Here is a 13,700-nt window from a genome sequence, read left to right on the forward strand (position 1 = left end):
CCTGCCTAAATGACTACTGACCCGTAGCACTCACGTCTGTAGCCATGAAGTGCTTTGAAAGGCTGGTCATGGCTCACATCAACACCATTATCCCAGAAACCCTAGACCCACTCCAATTTGGATCACGCCCCAACAGTTCCACAGATGATGCAGTCGCGATTGCACTCCACACTGCCCTTTCCCACCTGGACAAAAGGAACACCAATGTGAGAATGTTATTCATTGACTACAGCTCAGCGTTCAACACCACAGTGCTCTCAAAGCTCATCAATAAGCTAAGGACCCTGGGACTAAACACCTCCCCCTGCAACTGGATCCTGGACTTCCTGACGGGCCGCCCCCTGGTGGTAAGGGACGATAACAACACACCCGCCACGCTGATCCTCAACACAGGGGCCAGGATCCAGTTGCAGGCCCCTGTGTTGAGGATCAGCGTGGTGGATGTGTTGTTACCTACCCTTACCACCGGGGGCGGCCCGTCCAGGACCTCTGTACCAGGCGGTGTCAGAGGAAGGCCCTAAAAATTGTCAAAGACTCCAGCCACACTAGTCATAGACTGTTCACTCTGCTACCACAAGCAAGCAGTACCGGAGCGCTAAGTCTAGTTCAAAGAGGCTTCTAAACAGCTTCTACCCCCAAGCCATAAGACTCCTGAACATCTAGTCAAATGGCTACCCCTCCACTACCACTCTCTGTTGTTATATATGCATAGTCACTTTAATTAACTCTACCTACATGTACACACTTTCTCAACTAACCGGTGCCCTTGCACAGTGACTGTACCAGCACCTTTAATTACTTGTTACTTTTCTCTCTTATTCTTATCCATATTTTTTGAAACTGCACTGTCAGTTAGGGGCTTGTAAGCAAGCATTTCACTGTAATGTTGTATTAGGTGCATGTGACTGATAAAATTGGATTTGGAGAATGCGTTTTAATGAATACTCTATAATGATAGGCTATTCAATTAGCTACATCTGTCGGTACAAACGTTGATTTGTGAAATCATGACGTCATTTATATTTTTGGGCGCTCCCTCCATTAATAATACAAATAGCAAAATAGCAAATAGCAATGCCCCACTCTTTCTGAATTCACCCTATGCCTATAGCAGAACTTCAATCTCTAAAGCATGATCACAGAAATGTAAAACAAATGACATGAGATGTCTTTATTGTCCTCCACAGCTCAGCGACAGACAGAGGGGCAAGCAGCAGGCTGCCTAGTTCTGTTTAACAGTCAGCAGCGAGCGCATGATATGCGCCCTCGTGTGTGTGGTAACAGCAGTTGTCGGACAGAACTGAAAAAAAAATGAAAAAAACAACGCAGCCATTTTGAGTCGAGAATAAAAACTCAAGAGCAAAGAAATCACAGTATTTCCTCTAGAATGATTTCAAATAAGTACAATCGGTAACATCTCGTGTGGTTCGTTTCCATTTGGCAATTCTATCCGTATTGTCGTACCAATTTTTCGTCCGTGCTTTCTCATCCGGCTGGCATCACAAAATGCAAGTTAAAACCATTTATCCCAACCTTTAAATCTAGCAATAACCAATCAGAGCACCCGGAATCCGATGTCAGTGACGGAGTATCCAATCGGCGCATGCGTCTCACGATCGAGTGTAGTAGGGTAAAGATGGCGGCGGGCTCGGATTTGCTGGATGACGTTTTCTTCAACACTGAGGTGGACGAGAAAGTAGTTAGTGATCTTGTTGGATCTTTGGAGTCTGAGCTCACGGGATCGGGTCGCGGAAACTCTGCAGTCAGGGTCCAGGCTGCCGCAAATCACATTGGCAACCCCGCTGTATGTGGCAATTCCAATGTCCAGGACAGCAAAATGGGACTTTCACAAGAGCTTGCTAAACCAGGTAACGTTAACGTAAGATATAGGTTTAGCCGCTGACTCTGGTTAGCACATTTTTGTCACGTTGTTTTTCTGTTTTCGTATCTTTTAAGCCACACCATTTGACAAAACTCTTGCTTATACACATGTTCAATTTATATATATTTGTATATACATATTTCCCTTTCTCTCATGTTTCCTCTGCTGTAGGGAATAGCGTCCAAAGGGGTGTCATTAATAGTACGAGGTCCACCATGGATACAGCGGCCGGGACGACGGCGGCGGGCTCAAGCATGACAGCCGGACACAGTCAGAGTAAGACGGGGACAGCCGGTGGCGTGGTAACAGTGGTTCCCGATCACGGGGAAGGGATCGGAAAAACCGAGTCGGCTGGTGTACAAACTTTAAATGGAAGTAGCGTTGTAATAAACTCTCATAATTTGGTGAGCTCGGCAAGCAGCACAGTGCCCGCCGTCACGATTGTCTACAACGGACCAGGCTCCGTGGTCAAAGGAAACGTAATCTTACCCTCAACTTCCAGCACTGTCATTCAAACCTCTCTAATGGACAATGCTGTCACTTCAACTGTAATATCGTCTCAGCCGTCTGTTCTAAACAGTGTGCCCACTGTCACGCTCGTGAGGCCGCCTATGCAAACCCCCGGAGCAGTCACCTCGCTGAGCGGGAGCAATACCTTTCTGACATCATCTGTCAACGTCGCTCACCCTGCATGTTCAGGAGCACAAATCAACAAGTCGGAGTCGCCAAAAACGACAATACAAAAGACTGCACAGGTGACAGGGACGGCAACAGCTTTAGGGAAAAACCCATCGACTATTGCAATCAGTCCTGGTGGGATAAGGACGATCGCTCCTCAGGTATTGGCCCCAAGACTTCCGCAGCCCCAACAGAACGCTCCAAACATCCAAAACATTCAGCTCCCCCCAGGTAACTTTTCCATTCTCAGTTGATATTGTATAGCTGATTCATTGAAGCATGATTTGATGTGTTAGAGTAGCCAATTATGTCAGTGAGCCACAGTGAGTGGAGAGGGGATACAATGCATCTTGCTGGCAGCGTTTCAAGGCTCTATCAATGTGATAAACAAACCTTATTGCAAACTTATGCACTGTGGCACACAGACAACTCTTTTGTTTGTTTATCAGACAAACTGTCCAGTTGCTATACTGTACTCCATCCCAGTCTCTAGTGTGTGTGTCTGTCTGTGTGTGTGTGTGTGTGTTTTGCTGTCCATTGTTCATGCTCCTCTAGCACACTGTGACCTGTGGGAACATTCTATTGATTCTGTCTACTTGTTTTGCTTGTAAAAGCAGATTAGCGTTGTCTGTTGTGCTGTTCTCTGTTGTGTGGTCCTGATAGCACTCATACCATAGACCGACCCACTGTCAAGGGGCACACTGACACTGTAGTGCATCATGTAACCTAGTTGCAAGCATGTGTCAAATGTTCTGTTGGAACTGCATGTCTCACAGGTTCTGTCTAACAATGCCATTAAGCTCGCCACTGAAAGTTGAGTTTTAGTAATAATTACTTTTTATAATTACTTTTTACCACTTTTTAGCCAAGACTGGCCAAAACATATTTTCTAAGCAAACAATGCTTTAGAAGTTATTCAATTGTGGTGTATTTAGCGAGTCTGTCTGTTGATCTATGACCCCTATTTGACCTCACCTCTGACCCCCTCCATGCCCTCTGCCCTGTGCAGGGATGGTGTTGGTGCGCAGTGAGAGTGGGCAGCTGTTAATGATCCACCAGCAGACCCTGGCCCAGATGCAGGCTCAGTCCCAGAGCCCCATGACCCCACGGCCAGCCACCCCCACCAGCACTCCCCCTGTCCAGATCACCTCTGTACAGGTACACACACACACACACACACACACACACACACACACACACACACACACACTGAAACTGTAAATCATCTCTTGTGATCACAGTGTGATTGAATTAAGAGAGGGATGAAAGAGCGACACAGGTGAACAGAGGTGATACAGAGCCGGTTAATTTACACCTGTTGCACCAACCAAAAATAAGACTAGTACGGCATATACAACGCACGTTCATGAGATGTGATGCTTCATAATGATGGTTGCTAGGCAGCGCCAGTGGCAGTTCTAAACATTGCGAGGCATGTCCCATCACTTCGCAAAGCCCACCGCTATGCATGCACGTTTTCTCAACCACAGCTGGATGGATCAATCGATAATTACTTTGGGAATGAGTATCACTGAACGAGAATAAAGTTAATGCCATTGAAGGCATTTATCATATTGTTGCTTACTGAAACTTCCCAAAGTCGTCTAACCGTTTTAAATACTTTAAAGCAATAGCCGTATGTGGTCAACTGTAATTTCAGCACTGTTATGATTGGGCCAGTGTTATCGTGCTGCTTTGAGACAAGCGTGGGGATTTATCTTGATGAATGAATCAATGTCCGATAAATGTTTTTTTTTTCACCGAATGGATATTTGGTTACAGTTAGGCTGGGAAAATGTTAGCAAAATTGAGGTGAGTGTTCATGATGATCTTTAGTCTAGTTTGCTGGTCTAGCAGTGTTATCAGAATATTTTTCTGGTATGCTATGTAGCCTACGGTAGCCTAGTATAACGTGGATTCTTTTGCTCGTCACTCGTGTGGTAGCCTAGGCTATATTCCGACTCAAAGCTCTTGACTTGTCTGATGATCAATCAATATGATTTTGTTTCACAGAATCTCCGTCTATATGTTTGGTTAATTGGTTTCTGTCTGGGCAAATAAGAGGAGGTGGCAGACCATCTATTTGTTCGCTAATATCTGATCAGACACATTTAGCATGCTGTAATGTAGCATAAATGAAGTGCATTATGTAGCTATTGACTTGCGCATAGGCAACATGAAAAGCCAGCGTCGGTTGTGAAATTTGAACACGAGACTCGCATCCTTTTGAAAATAGAGATTGCAATTTTTTCTGTGCATATCATGAAAGAATACACCTGCTCCCTACAAGGCGTAGATTCTACTCCCAGACATAGCTCATAGAAGGGTTATGCCCAGGTGGTGCAACAGGTCTAATTTTAAGGTCGGAAGTGGGGTTACGACCAACTGGTGCAACCGTCCCCAGAACCCTTGTCCTATCCTGTAGGCTCCAGGGATGCCCCTCATGGCCCGTCAGGTGACCCCCACCACCATCATCAAGCAGGGCACCCCGGCCCAGACCACTGTCCTCCAGAGGCCTCCTGTGCTACAGCAGGTAGGTACACACCTCATCCCCCTCTTTTCTTTAATTATCTCACCCTCTCCCCTTAGTCTCATTTCATCCCCTGCTCCCTTTGTCCCATCTCCTGTAGAACACCATTGTGCTGGGTGGGGCGGCTGCCACCCCAGGTCAGGCCCCAGTGCAGCCTGGCTCGGCAGCAGCAGCAGTCAACCAACGAGCTGGGACCCCCGGAGCTACCAGGACACCAAGCACTCCCACTACGGTGGGACAACACCCCTCTACTCCTTCCTGCATTTGTCTACTCCTAAATGGTCATGCAATGGTTTTTACGTGTGTGTGTGTGTGTGTGTGTGTGTGTGTGTGTGTGTGTGTGTGTGTGTGTATAGGAGACCCTGGAGAACGTGAAGAAATGCAAGAACTTCCTTTCCACGCTGATCAAGCTGGCATCCAGCGGGAAGCAGTCGTCTGAGACCACGGCCAGCGTCAAGGACCTGGTCAAGAGCCTGTTGGTATGCCTGTCTGTCGGTGTTCGTTTCACTCTCTCTCTCTCTTGCACTTGCTCTTACTCTTTTTCCTCACTCTGTCTTTCTACATTGATGTCTGTGTTTTTCTACCACTGCAGGAAGGTAAGATCGAAGCGGAGGAGTTCACCAGTCGGTTATACCGGGAGCTCAACTCCTCTCCTCAGCCATATCTTGTGCCTTTCCTCAAGGTGAGACCGATGGCTTTTCCCTTCTCTAATGTAGCTAGCTATTCACTCGCTACCCAAACAAACACAAGTGGCCGGAAGATGCAATACAGATGAGGGAATGACCTGTGCTCTCCCTCCCCATCTCCAGAGGAGTCTCCCTGCACTGCGTCAGATGACCCCAGACTCGACAGCCTTCATCCAGCAGAGCCAGCTTCCCCAGGCCAGCGTCCAGCCTGCCTCCTCCTCCACAGCCCTGACGGCAGTGGTGCTGGGGGGCACGGCCGCCGCACAGAGACTCCCTCTTAACAGAACCACCACCACCAGCCCCGGGGCCAAGGGGACCATGCACCAGTCCCCTGTCATCAGCCAGGCCCAGACACCTCACAGCAAGCCTGGCCTGGTATACTATATCCTAATGATACTCCACTCAGTGTTTCCATGTATTGTATAGGGGGGGGGGGGTGCCTTGTTGTCTTCGTGTCACATGAAGTCTATATGACTATGTTATGTTGAGGGATGACCAGAAGTGTATCACCTGTTTCACACTACATGGCAAAGCCAAGCTGCACTGGGCTGGCCTGGTTACGCTTCCACCGTAATTGCCTGAACCATGCTAGAAAGGACAATGTTAAAAATATATAGCCCGAGCCTGAACAGTAAGGTCTGCTCTATTGTGTGAATCATGTTTTATACCTCTCTCTCCTCCCTCGCTCTCTCTTTCTCTCTCGTTCTCTCCTCTCTCTCTCTGTGTAGATGGTGCCCCAGCAGCAGGGGGCGTTGGCAAGTACTCAGGTAACTCTGGCCCAGTCGCCCATGGTTACTTTCCGAGGCCAGTCCCACAGTCGCATCATCATGGGACATCCGCAGGTGGTCAAACAGCTGCAAACAGGTGTGCGTTTGTATTGTCTGCGTCCCATCGTCTTAACTGCGTCATGGCTTTGTGTTTGATGTTTGTGTACTTATTCTACATGAAAATGTCAGCCATTTCTCAAACAGAAATATCATTTATACAAAGGATAACGTATTAGTTATCTTATTTCAGATGAACCCTAGTGCTTTCTTATACCATAGCTGTATAATACTGCACTTGTGCAGGATAGGAGCTTTTCTGTGTTAGCTATTTTTCCACTGGGAGTCTCTGGGACAAACGTGCTCAGTGTGAACAATGGCAGTGTCAATGATAGAAAGCGTCAGACAGAAGTGTTCGGTCTGTGGCCGGCTGCTATTAGCTAGTGGAGATTAGCTAGTGGAGACGGCAGTAATGTGTGTGTGTGTGTGTGTGTGTGTGTGGTCTTGTATTACTATCCTCGTGGGTACCGGAAATCCCCAAAAGTCCCCACAAGGAAAATTCTCCCTCGTGGGGACATTTCTCAGGTCTCCATGAGGACAAAGGCTATTTTAGGCTTAGGGGTTAGGGTTAGAATTGGGGTTAGGGTTTGGGTTAAGGTAGTGGTGTTATGCCCATATGGGGCATAGGGACACGTGCCCCCTCAAATTTGTCCTTTTTAACATTTTATTAAAATAAAGTGATTTCTGTAATGCTAGCCCAGATAGGTTACCAATCTCCAAACCTCAGAACTAGCGACCAAGAACCCATTTCAGGCCATCAATCAAGTTAGAGTAGCTAGCTTGTCTAACTATCTTAGCTGGAATGCCTGCTGGTAAGGTTGGTAGACTTTAGAAAAGCAAGCAATTACTAAATGTACTCGCATCCTTTCAATCTTTTACCCAGATTTTTAGCAGAGAAGCATATTTAGTTTCTTTAAATTTGTTTACCACCAGTCAGTAAGAAACAGACAGCTCAAGAAGTATGCTTAGATATGCAGGAAAATAAACACATTTCTGACATCAAATTAAGCATAATGATTATGGCTCTAGATTACAGGAGTTTAAAAAAAATGCTAAATTCTCAACTTCTACCCCTGAGCCATCCTCACATACTTTGTGCCTCCTCACATTTTTGTGCATGATGCACCTGGGTTAAAGTTAGGGTAAAGGAAATGGAAATGCACTTTACGTGTGTTCACTGGACTGTATGGAAACACTGCCCCCTTGTGAGATATAAATGTAACTGCATGCGATATTGATCAAGAAAGCGCTCGTCTGTGAAATGTTCTTCCTCTTGATCTCAGCTCCTCTCTTCTGCTCACAGCAAATATACCAAGAAAAAGATCATTATTTATTGATGTGTAATGATACATTATACAATGTGAAAGGTTGAGGAGCCTGTGTAAAGGTAGAATGTCTAACTGTTATGTAACTGTTCCTTTCCTCCCCCGTCTTGCGCTCTCTGTCTCTCCGTCTGTGTCTCAGTTCCTGTAGTGAAACAAGCTCTAGCACCAGGGGCCAAGGTAACACTGGGGCGCCAGTCTATGCTCTCTGTTGCACAGAAGAACAAGCTGAAGGAGGCAAGCGGAGGAACCTTCAAGTAATCCACACACACACACACACACGCATGCATGCACAAGTCGGTTGATTTCAGAATTCTTAAAGTGAAAAAGAGGCCTTATAAATTTCATCTTTCTCTTCTTTCCCTGTCTTCTTCATCCAGAGATGATGATGATATCAATGACGTGGCCTCCATGGCTGGAGTCAACCTATCAGAGGAGAGCGCCCGTATCCTGGCAACCAACTCTGAGCTGGTGGGCGCGGTGACCCGCTCCTGTAAGGACGAGGCCTTCCTCTACACCACCTCACTAACCCGGAGAGTACAGGAGATCGGTGAGACACACACCACATAAACGCACGCATGCGCACACACACACTCTCTGTACCTAAAATCTCTTAACATCTCCTGTTCCCTTGTTGTAACAGGTAGGAGGTTTGGGGTGATTGACCTGGGGCCAGAGGTTATCAACTACGTTTCCCATGCAACACAGCAGCGGTTGCAGAACCTGCTGGAGAAAGTGACGGAGGTGGCGCAGCAGAAAAACATCACCTTCAAGGTGAGAGAACACAGCTTCTGTGGGTGTTGGCGTGAAGGAGGTTCGTTCACGAGTTCTTTAATGAGCTATTAAGTTCTGTTGTATTCTGTCGATACTGGGTTGTCATCCTTATTGTTGCTAGCCTTTCATCTTCAAAAAGTGCTGAAGGGCCTCCCGAGTGGCACAGCGGTCTAAGGCATTGCATCGCAGCGCTAGAGGCGTCACTACAGACCCGGGTTCGAGCCCAAGCTGCGTCGCAACCGGGAGACCCATGAGGCGGCGCACAATTGGCCCAGCGTCGTCCGTGTTAGGGGAGTGTTTGGTCTGCTGGAATGCCCTTGTCCCATCGTGCTCTAGCGACTCCTTGTGGCGTGCCGGGGAGCGTGCATGCTGACTTCGTTTGCCAGCTGGACGGCGTTTCCTCCGACACATTGGTGCGGCTGGCTTCCGGGTTAAGGCGAGCAGGGTTTCAAGAAGCAGTGCGGCTTGGCGGGGTCGTGTTTCGGACGGATGCATGGCTCTCGACCTTCGCCTCTCCCGAGTCCATACGGGAGTTGCAGCGATGGGACAAGACTGTAACTACCACTTGGATATCACAAAATTGGGGAGAAAAGAGGGTAAAAAGTACAACAAAAAAAGTCAGCAATTTTTACCCTTGTAATCCGTTCTCTCTCTCCACCCCTCTCTCTCTCTCCTTCAGGAGGATGATAAGTATGAACAGGTGAGTGACGTGCGAGCCCAGCTGAAGTTCTATGAACAGCTGGATCAGATGGAGAAACAGAGGAAGGAGGAGCAGGAGAGGGAGATCCTGATGAAGGCTGCTAAGGTAACTAACTCACCACCACAGGCATTGATGGCACTAACCTTAGAAATGTGGAGGTGCAACTTCAACCATGTTACATAGCCTTTTTGCACCATCTAGTGGTCTTATACTGTAAGTGCCAGTAGTGTTGATAGTGAATTCCGTGCCTCTTTCCTCCCCCAGTCTCGATCGCGGCAAGAGGACCCAGAGCAGCTTCGGCTCAAACAGAAGGCCAAAGAGGTGAGAGGAGAGCGTTTTGTGTGGCTGTGTGCAGAGTGTGTATAACATTAGTGTATTATGTCGTATGCAAATGATTTGTAGTGTTTCTCATACTCTGTGTCACTTGTCTCAGTCTTCAAGCACAGTAGCGTTGTATGTGTCATGCCTGTTCCCTCTGTGTGTGTGTGTGTGGTTTGTTCTAGATGCAGCAGCAGGAGCTGAATCAGATCAGGCAGAAGGAGGCCAACATGACGGCCCTGGCAGCCATCGGCCCCAGGAAGAAACGGAAAATGGAGTCCCCCGTCAACGGAGCCGGGGCTGAGGTAGACCACTTCTCTAGGCTTGATCATTGACTATATATTGCGCTTAACAAAGAACCAAACTTGTGGACTGATAGCGGTTTATACATACACATATTTTTGAAGATCAACATGAATGTTCCTTTCTCCGTCTCCCCCTCCCTCTCTGCAGGGTTCTGGCTCTGGTCCCTCATCGTCAGCTGGGGCCAATAGCGGAGGCTCCAGACCTCAGCGCCAGCGCATCACCAGGGTCAACCTCAGGGACCTGCTCTTCTGTCTGGAGAATGAGAGAGAAACCAGTAGCTCACATCTGCTCTACAAAGGCTTCCTCAAATAGCGCACAGAGAGACCAGCCACGCCCTGTAACACTTCCAGAGAGACGAGACACTAATGAGAGAAACCAGTCACTCTGATGCACGTGACGCAGTCTCCAATAACACCTCCCCGACAGATAACAGGCCAGACACTCCCAACAGCACGTCCCTTATAGAGCCAAATGGACTAGCTACATGTGACGGCACCTCCTCCTCTTCTGTGCTCTCCTACAATCATGACCTGGAGGGAAGGCAGACCAGCAGCACCTGGAATATGAATCATCAGCTGTGCCCTACACGCCTTCCTCAAAGGTGAGGTGGTGGGACTGACCTCTCAGACTAGCTCTTCTGGACACTCCTTTACCCCCGTGCCTCTCACACTTCTGTAGGGACCAGCTACTGGCAACCTGGTCCCCTCCCATAAACTGCCCTCTGGTGCCATGGAGGGGAAATGCTCTTATTTGTGAGGTCTCCTTTGGGTCTGGAAACATCCTCATTCACAGTAGGTGCATAGCTTTTACATCCTTTAACCTCATGCAAGAGGCTTATATGATTAGACTTTTTTATAAAGAACCCCCAGCGATGACCCTTTTAACACGGTTAACGAACAAACGTACAAAACCGCAGTAGTAACGTCAAATCCCTGACCATACAGAAACTCTGGGCCTTTTGTTGGGGGATAGAGGTGGGAGATAGAGACTATTTTATAGTCATTCATTCGGAATTTTTTCAAACTTTTTTATTTTATTTAAATTTTTTACTTGACTGATACAAGTCTTCTGCTGAGTTGCCTTTTTTGCCAAAATAAAGCCATATGAATGATACATGTCTAACTCTCTAGAACCCTGATAACATTACAGGACCCCTACTCAAATTAAATTGAGTCAATTCTCCACAGAGTTTTTAGGCTTTGTTTGATTTCTGTTTTAGTATATCTTCCCGTGTGCTTTTGTGTTTGACTTTTGTTTTTGAATCCATTATTATGAATGTCAACACGTCTGTTGAAAAGGTTATGGAAATGGACGCGAGCGTGTGTGCGTGCTCATTTCTGGTGCACATGTAACATGTAATCCTATGGAAACAGTCTGTCAATCACCTGTTCATACAGATCATGTGTTTCTGCCAGTAGACTGTGTGTGTGTGTGGGGGGGGGGGAGGATAAACATGAACAGGTTTATGAATATATATATTTTTTTCAAAAGAGTCATGTAAAAGAATTTACAATAATTAATTGTTGATGCAACAATGCAAAGTGAGACTGAGACGTTGATGCAACGTTGGCAATAAATAGCCTATTTATGATTGGAGGTAGGCCATTCCTGGCTGCCATGGTGATGTGAAGGAATGCAGAATATGGACTGCCCCCCCTCCCCCACGACTGATTTTTAATCAAGTCAGAGGGATACGCCCACTTTCTATATAATTTTTTAATATTTTGTTGGTGCACATACTAATTGGTTGTTTCTGAAGGTTTTGGATGGGAGTGTATGAAAATGTATATTGCTTAGACTTTTCTAGCTGTACATACTTCAGTTGGCCTTTTGTAAGGTCTGTCAATAGAAGATGAATTCTCTTTTCTCAACATTTATTTTTTCTCTCTTCTAGTCAATCAGTATTGATATGTTTTTATACCATCGCCCCTGGCAACTGTTACACACATTTCCCTCTGTCCATTTTCTATCGGAGAACACAGTTTTCAATGAAAAACTGAAGTATATTATGTAAATATACATTTTGCACAGCCATTTGTTAATATGTAAATACTCTAAATGAAAGGTTTTTAATGGTGATTGTTTATAGAGGATTGAGAGAGAATGATCTCCTTCATTAAAAATGAAAAATAAGTTGTTGTGCTGTATGTCTTTCTGCCTGGCTACAGTGTGTGGATCTTGCTTAAACCCTTCTCAATGCCTGCATTTATAGTTTGTCTTGTACAGTGGCTACCTACTGTATAAACCCAGAGACAGAAGGGCTGCAATGATGTGAGGGATTTCTTTTAAAAACCAGTTCCTGAGTTCAAGTGCAGTACATAGTTCTCTCAGAGGAGGGCACTATTGTATCACTAAATCTCTACATCCCTCAAACAGTGGTCAATCTCATCAAACCGAAACCATTTGCTTTGGTGTCTTTGGGAGTAAGAGCGATCTCATCTGCATCTATTGCCGCGTTCGTGTACTACAAGTCGGAACTAGGAATCTAATTTCCGACTTGCTAGCTGGTTGTAGTTATACATGTGTCGCGTTCAACCAGTTAGCAAGGCAGGCATTTCCCAGTTTCCTAGTTCCGGCTAGCACGTGAACACGGCATATGAGGACATGGTCCAAGTCAATAGAACCAAAATCACACTCGCATGTGAATGGAGTTCGGTTCACAAAATAAAAATCCCAGGGGCAGCATTTTGAGCTAATACTAACATGTTTATAAGCTGAATACCTGTGGATATGACAGTGGTAAGTTCCTAGAGTGATTATTATTTTTGCTCACCCAATTCAACCCCTGCATATGCCTCGATCAGCGCAGTAGCCTTCGGAGCATACCGTCAGTTTCCCAACCCTTCCCTTAGCGCAGTAACAACAGCAAGAAATATGTGCTTAGGCTGCCAGACTGATAGAGATTTTATGAGCAAGCCAAGCAGCGCCAGGAGTCATGTCTCCTGGCTGTACTCTGGCTCCAGTGACTTGAGAATGCAGGCTGTTGATCTGTAGGTACACACCGCTGGATTACACCCACACACACAGAGTTGGGCAGCTCAGCGATGGCTCACCGGGAAAGCACACCCAGTCATGTCCCTGTTTCAGACAGTGCGGATATGAGGTTTATGGAGCTGTTTGTTTCTGTTCACTCTGCAGACAGTAGGTGCCTGTGAAACCCTGTGTCTTCATCCAGTCTATATCCCTTACAAGGATAGCATGGCATTGAAGTCTACCCCAATACAAATATGTTCATCCTTTCTGAGTAATCATACATATTGCCTTTCACGTATCTAACCTCATTGGCCAGGACTTCTCAATGAATGCTGGGTGAGACATATGGGAGAGAGCATCCTGACTGACAGAAATACATTAGCAGGTTGAATCACCAAGGAGCCAAATCCCTCTGAGCAGCGGGGCTGAGCAAGAGACAGACAAGTTTGTTTGGATAGATCCCTACTGATGACTCTCATCCACAGAGCAGTTCTTTATCAGTGGGAGAGGATTAGACGGCGATACTCTTTTGTACACACACGTGTACACACACACACACACCTCCTGTGAGATTAGCACTAGCACTATGAAATTGATATATCATACATACTGATCATAGCCAAGGGATTTAGAGAGAGAAGGCTCAGAGCTTCAATGTCGCAGGCTTTGATGTTTATCATTGCCGAAAGGGAGGGAACACCTGCTCA

At 46.5% G+C, this 13,700-nt stretch overlaps 1 protein-coding gene and 1 long non-coding RNA gene across 4 annotated transcripts; one reads left to right on the forward strand and one right to left on the reverse strand.

The window, feature by feature from the left end:
- Positions 1–830: 830 nt before the first annotated feature.
- Positions 831–1,556, reverse strand: LOC115166162 (uncharacterized). Its single transcript, XR_003870282.1, has 2 exons — positions 1,465–1,556; positions 831–1,300 (listed from the first exon to the last, which is right to left on the reverse strand). It is a non-coding gene; the product is annotated as an uncharacterized LOC115166162 (long non-coding RNA).
- On the forward strand, positions 1,550–12,153 carry LOC115166160 (transcription initiation factor TFIID subunit 4). 3 transcript variants are annotated; one of them, XM_029719903.1, is made up of 16 exons: positions 1,567–1,868; positions 2,054–2,791; positions 3,570–3,718; positions 4,986–5,093; positions 5,191–5,322; positions 5,447–5,569; positions 5,683–5,772; positions 5,900–6,151; positions 6,505–6,640; positions 8,065–8,179; positions 8,303–8,472; positions 8,566–8,696; positions 9,376–9,501; positions 9,661–9,717; positions 9,900–10,019; positions 10,168–12,153. In XM_029719903.1, exons 1-16 carry the CDS (start codon positions 1,604–1,606, stop codon positions 10,330–10,332), a joined length of 2,877 nt encoding a protein of 958 aa, XP_029575763.1. In that variant the 5' UTR covers positions 1,567–1,603; the 3' UTR covers positions 10,333–12,153. The 3 variants fall into 3 exon arrangements, with proteins under 3 accessions (XP_029575764.1, XP_029575763.1, XP_029575765.1); XM_029719905.1 differs by lacking the exons at positions 1,567–1,868; positions 2,054–2,791 and having other exon boundaries at positions 3,602–3,718; positions 4,965–5,093; XM_029719904.1 differs by lacking the exons at positions 9,376–9,501; positions 9,661–9,717; positions 9,900–10,019; positions 10,168–12,153 and adding an exon at positions 8,836–8,869 and having other exon boundaries at positions 1,550–1,868.
- Positions 12,154–13,700: the final 1,547 nt, after the last annotated feature.

Source organism: Salmo trutta, chromosome 28 (genome assembly GCF_901001165.1).
Source record: "Salmo trutta chromosome 28, fSalTru1.1, whole genome shotgun sequence".
Taxonomy (NCBI): Eukaryota; Metazoa; Chordata; class Actinopteri; order Salmoniformes; family Salmonidae; genus Salmo; species Salmo trutta.

Excerpts from the sequence above, each read along its gene's own strand:
- LOC115166160 (XM_029719903.1), top strand. The coding sequence starts at position 1,604 with ATGCGTCTCACGATCGAGTGTAGTAGGGTAAAGATGGCGGCGGGCTCG. Across the intron at positions 8,473-8,565 it reads CCGGAGAGTACAGGAGATCG|GTAGGAGGTTTGGGGTGATT; the intron begins GTGAGACACACA and ends TTGTTGTAACAG. Across the intron at positions 9,718-9,899 it reads TCAAACAGAAGGCCAAAGAG|ATGCAGCAGCAGGAGCTGAA; the intron begins GTGAGAGGAGAG and ends GGTTTGTTCTAG.